This window comes from Bison bison, unplaced genomic scaffold, assembly GCF_000754665.1.
Source record: "Bison bison bison isolate TAMUID 2011002044 unplaced genomic scaffold, Bison_UMD1.0 scf7180017864251, whole genome shotgun sequence".
NCBI lineage: Eukaryota > Metazoa > Chordata > Mammalia > Artiodactyla > Bovidae > Bison > Bison bison.
The window spans coordinates 573908-579847 of record NW_011494823.1 but is presented as its reverse complement, the minus strand read 5'-3'; the positions used below and the strand labels follow the sequence as shown (position 1 = coordinate 579847).

Below are 5940 nucleotides of genomic sequence, written 5' to 3'. Positions count from 1 at the left end.
CTCTTGAGAGTCCCTTGGACTGCAAGGAAATCCAACCAGTCCATCCTAAAGGAGATCAGTCCTGAATATTCATTGGAAGGACTGATGCTGAAGCTACAACTCCAATACTTTGGCCACCTGATGCAAAGAGCTGACTCATATGAAAAGACCATAATGCTGGGAAAGACAGAAGGTAGGAGGAGAAGGAGCCAACAGAGGATGAGATGGTTGGATGGCATTACTGACTCAATGGACATGAGTTTGAGTAAACTCTGGTAGTTGTTGATGGACAGGGAGGCCTGGCATGCTACAGTCCATGCGGTGGCAAAGAGTCAGACATGACTGAGCAACTGAACAGAACTAAACTGAATTAACTGCATACTTTGGCTCAAGTCAACAAGTATCAACTGGCTAAATTTGAGGAAGATTTTCCAAAGCAAATACTAAAACAAACTAAATATCTTAGGTCCATGCTACTTCAATAACCATGGCATTAATCCCCCATAATGCTACACCTGATATAGAGAGTAACTTGGTTCAATGTTAACATGAATGCATCTATACTACATTTCATAATATTATAGAGGATAGAAAAGCTGGAGGAAGCACACTGACATACCAATTCTTTTATTCGTTTTCTGTGTCTACTATGTGGATTATTCAAATGGCTGGTAAGATCGAATATTGTTGGTATGGCATTATCTCGGAGAACTGTCCTGTAAGGACTCTGAAAAAGAAAAATGCATTAATGCAGAAACAGTCCTTAAAAATACATTACACACAAACAAAATTGATTGTTAATGATTTCCCCAGTACTACTTCAACTCCAATTCTAAAGTGTAGAGACTTGCAGAATTGATGATGTCAGTCCAGATCAGCTAACTATTTCTAACTCCTTTTACATTTGTCCTTCTGGCAATCTTATAAATGAAGGAACTGAACTGATGATAGGCATAAAAAGTAGAATGTATTTGTATTATATATATTTTTTTCTAATTCAATCTTCCCGCTACTTTTCTGTTCTTCCATGAGCCTACAAAGTAAAGCAGGCACAGAAGTTTCTCAAATAAGCTATCCTCTTATACATTTCATAGTAACTCTTCCCTCCTTTACCTGCCATTCCCTCCTCTTTTGCTACTATTACTGAGAAGCATTAAGGCACTGTGAAATAGTACTGACGAGGACCCAAGAGACCAAGAGACCAAGACCTGGTGGCTCAGACAGTAAAGAATCTGTCTGCAATGCAGGAGAACCAGGTTTGACCCCTGGGTTGGGAAGATCCCCTGGAGAAGAGAATGGCTACCGACTCCAATATTCTTGTCTGGAGAATTCCATAGACAGAGAAGCTGGTGGGCTACAGTTCATGGGGTCAAAATGAACTGCACACTACTGAGCGACTAATACTTTCAGAGGAGGCTTAGGGGCTAGCCCTTAATCTACCAGTGACTCACTCTGAGACCCTGGACAAATACTTTTCCTTTCTGGACTCAGTTTCTTCTTTTGAATAAAACTCAGGTATTGAATTAGATGAAGTTATTCACACACTAATGATCATAATGCTGACCATTTCAGTTACCCAACCACTTATACTTTTTCATAATTGACTCATTTTTTTAACTAACAAAATCTTAAGGAATAAAAACTATAAAATAATGATTTGATGAGCTAGTTATATTTTTAACACATATTACAAAATTTAAGATAAAAACTGATTCATGTGCCACTTGTTATCACTCATGTGCCACAAGTTATACACATAATCACATTTTTGCAAACACTGAACCAGGTATTTCTAAATTTCCTTCTAATTATAATATTCTTGTCACTGAAGGATGACCATTCTCTATCCTTATAAACTAATTCAATCTGACTAGAAACTGAATGCAAATTTAGATGGTGACAGTCTCCCACAGCCAGAAAGACCAGAGGTCAGGTAGGGACAAGAAGTTTATTAAGAGGTAGAGTAACAGATGAATAACTGCTACTACATTCCCTTAGCTAGTCCAAAGAAACTGTGCCTTCCCAAATTTGCACTGATAAAAACAAAACACACTTCAGTTTAAAAAGCTTTTGTGGGAGCAATGATTGTTTCAAAGCTAATAAAGCACATTCAAAGTATATGTCAAACAAAAGTAACAATCCCCATATTTTTTTAACTCAAGGAAAGGTTAGGAAAATATGATGGAAAAATATATAATTAAAGAGAACACACTTAAGTTTTATCTAAAGAACTGTTACACACATTTGGGAAGAATTTCTATTTCTATTCAATATTTTCTAGTTCAATCACAAGCCTCAGGGAAAACACAAAGAAGAAAATCTATTTCTTGATAACATTCAACTTCTAGTGCTGGGCCAATTATTCTCAGTCTACTACGGAGTTTCAATCAGGGATTGATATGGTACACAATCACTGAAGGGCACAAACACAATACTATACCCTAAGTGCTTTAGCTTTCCTGCTTGGCAAACATCTCAAAAAGCAAAACCATATCCATATACAGAGTCAAGTCTTGATATCTTCCAATTAAATAAACAGAGGAGGGATAAAACACCATGAAGAACTTAAAAAATTGGTATAAAATTAATCTTCTATAAAGCAAAGGTATTACAGACCAAAAAACAACACATGAATGAAAAACATGCAATATTTTTACACCCACTCTAAGTACCCATGCCAAAAAAGGCTACATTCTATTCCTGTGCATGACAATTTTTATTCAGTATCAAAATTTAATCTTTGCTGAATGAAGGCTTGAGTATAAAGTAATGATCTTACTTTAGCATCAGAGATAATATTTAGCTTTGGTTGAACTAACAACAAATGTTTACTGATGAGATCTTAAATGCCAAACTAATGAATTCAAAACTCTTACGACATTTGGGTATAAACATTAGATAATCCAGCTTTTAACAGCAATATTTTCTATATGTGGAGAATGAAAATCTCTCACATTTGCAATAACGGATTCAAGATTAAAAAATTATGTGGAAATTTAAAAAGTAAAAATAGTTCTGTTCTATGCTCTGACTAAACAAGAATAGAAGTGAACTATATATTTTATATTTCTCACATTCTTGTTGGAATTAACTGATTAAGACATGGTATTTATTAATAAAATAAAAATTTTAAAATTCATATGGTGTGTGTATTCAAAATAATTTGGGATATTTTAATTTAATGTCAAGAACATAAAGTTTGCCTTTTAAACATATGAAATCTTTTATTTTGATCGTTACCCTGTTAACAAAGCAAGGCAAAAATATCCCTCAAATATTTGTGATTAAACTGTTGAACCGGAATAGGCTCACCTCCCAATGACTTCACAAGTATCTGCTTCAATTAATTTTGAGAAATAAAATAACCCAATCATTCTTTAGTTTTCTGATGCCTCTGCAAAATGTATCTGAAAAAAATATCAAAATAAATTGCTGCATAACAATATATAGTGTATCTTCAAATTAAGTTTATGTCTATCCCAATAACTGTTGAGTTATGCCTAAACAAGAATATTTGTTTTCATACCTAAGCAAGAATACTTAACAAAATTGTCTTCCTAACTAGTTTTTAAAGTGTTTCAAGTCTGCTTCATTTTAATCAAATCTGTCTTATCTGTGCCTTTTACGAATCAAAGCAGTAACAGAATCACAGACGGTTAAAAATCTTAGACCTCAGGAATTATCTGGTCTAAATTCTTCATTAGAAATTGGGGGGCTAAGAGAGGAAAAGTGACCTGGACAAATTTACAGTTAACTGTAGTAAGACTGAGAAACTCAGGTCTTGATATGAAATTGCAAATTACTGATGAAAATGTTTTTGTCACATGAACTGTATGATTTGCTTCCTGTTATATCCAGCACATAAAAATTAAGGGTAGGTTTTAACAGTACACACAAAAATTTGCAAACAGCTCTATGCCTTGATGAAGATTTCACTCATATAAAAGCTCTAGAGAAGCTGTTCCAAATAAAAATGCCAAATTCACCTTAAACATACACATTTATAATCATCTAAAATTTTCTGAAGGCTACAAAAAAAGTTTAAAAAGTGGTGACCTTTGATAAAGTGGGCATGGGGCATCAGAAATAGAAGGGTTAAAACACACACACACATATACACAAAGGTTTTTAAGAACAAAATAGGTACTATTAAGTTCCAAATCTGTCTTCATCTTAAAGGAAAAAAAAAGTGGCAGGGTGTAAGGATACTCTCCAACATTAATATATAAAGATTTACATTTCCAACCAAATAGTGAGTGAAAACAAAACAAACAAAAAAACAAACCCTCTGCTTACTTACAGTTCTGCAGATCATAGAAGTTTCAAAGTGTTTGGCACACAATCGATAATGTTTATTTAGTTGATCAGGTGTTTTATCTTCTAAGTCTGCTCTCCTACAGTTCTCCACCCACTTCTGGCATCTACAAAAATAAAGCCAAAATAAAACTACAGAATATGAGCTTAACATTTAAATTTCAGCATTCAGTTTTAAGGTAAATACCTGTTATGGATAACAGACTTCTGCTCCCCTAGACCCAAAAAATATAATTTGGAGAAGTTGATTAACAACAAAATGAGAGCTGGTAGAAACCTCAGAAATCATTTAGTACATTCATTTACAGACAAGGTTAAGAAGTAACTTGTCAGAGTCATGTACAAAATTAGCAGTAAAACTAGAACTTAAACTTGAATCTTTCAACTCCCAGGACATCCTAGCATCAGAGAGGACTTAATAATCAGCAGTACAAGCAAAAAACTGCACAACCATGAGGCCGATGACTTAACATTTCCCTTAGGATTTCAACTTAAACAAGCATATGAAAACACATTGTCACTGTAGAAAACTACGAAGTAGATGTTCTATAAATAACTAGAGTTTATTATGGAAGCATAATGGCTATATTCATCTGCTTTATTATAAACATGGTTATCTACAACGATATGTGCAAACTAGATTGTAAGCTCCATGAACGCAGGAATTGTGTCTACACAATCTAGTACACAGATGGTGTTAAGAGATAGTGACTGAGACAAAGTCCATGTCCTCTTGGTGCTTAAATATCTGTAGGAAAAAACTAACATCATCTTCATCATCATAATGCTTATTAAGCACTTATTAAGAGCCAGCTGCTGCTGCTGCGGTTTAGTCACTAAATCGTGTCTATTTGTGACCCCATGGACTGTACCAGACACTGCTCTAAACTGTTTTGAAAGAGGATAGAAATGTTCTATGCACCTAAAAGAGCAAAACTAAGCTCTTGGTAGAAATTTCAGGAAAACAAAATTACCATGGTGAAATGTTGATTATCTAAAATTGTAAAGCATTTCATTTGACCAAGAGGTATTAATTACTATACAGTGACGATGCCTAAGATGTATTTTAATCACATTCTGACATAGTTGTACAATGTGATTATAAACATTTTGATTTCAACACCTAAATTATTTGGTATGAAAACTCAGTATAAAACAATTGCCATATTGCTAGAGTTAAGTTTGCTTTTTAATTCTTAAATCTCTGGAGATCTTCCAAACAGAACAGCACTGTCTGTATTATTTCTGAACCAAAGTGAAATAGCCTTCTGATAAAAAGAAGACTCAGATTCAATCAAGAATAAGTTGAGCAGTTCAGTTCAGTCACTCAGTCGTGTCCGACTCTTTGCAACCCCATGAATCGCAGTACGCCAGGCCTCCCTGTCCATCACCAATTCCCGGAGTTTACTCAAACTCATGTCCATTGAGTTGGTGATGCCATCCAGCCATCTCATCCTCTGTCGTCCCCTTCTCCTCCTGCCCCCAATCCCTCCCAGCATCAGGGTCTTTTCCAATGAGTCAACTCTTTGCACGAGGTGGCCAAAGTACTGGAGTTTCAGCTTTAGCATCAGTCCCTCCAAAGAACACCCAGGACTGATTTCCTTCAGAATGGACTGGTTGGATCTCCTTGCAGTCCAAGGGACTCTC

At 35.1% G+C, this 5940-nt stretch overlaps 1 protein-coding gene across 1 annotated transcript in view; it reads right to left on the bottom strand.

The window, feature by feature from the left end:
* Window positions 1-4573, bottom strand: part of PRKRIR (protein-kinase, interferon-inducible double stranded RNA dependent inhibitor, repressor of (P58 repressor)) — a 14096-nt gene extending 9523 nt beyond the window's left edge. The window contains exons 1-3 of the mRNA XM_010847552.1: window positions 4481-4573; window positions 4280-4400; window positions 599-706 (exon numbers count right to left, since the gene is read on the bottom strand). Of these exons, the coding sequence (XP_010845854.1) occupies window positions 599-706; window positions 4280-4294 (123 nt within the window). The 5' untranslated portion in view covers window positions 4295-4400; window positions 4481-4573. The remainder of the gene's footprint in view (window positions 1-598; window positions 707-4279; window positions 4401-4480) is intronic.
* Window positions 4574-5940: the final 1367 nt, after the last annotated feature.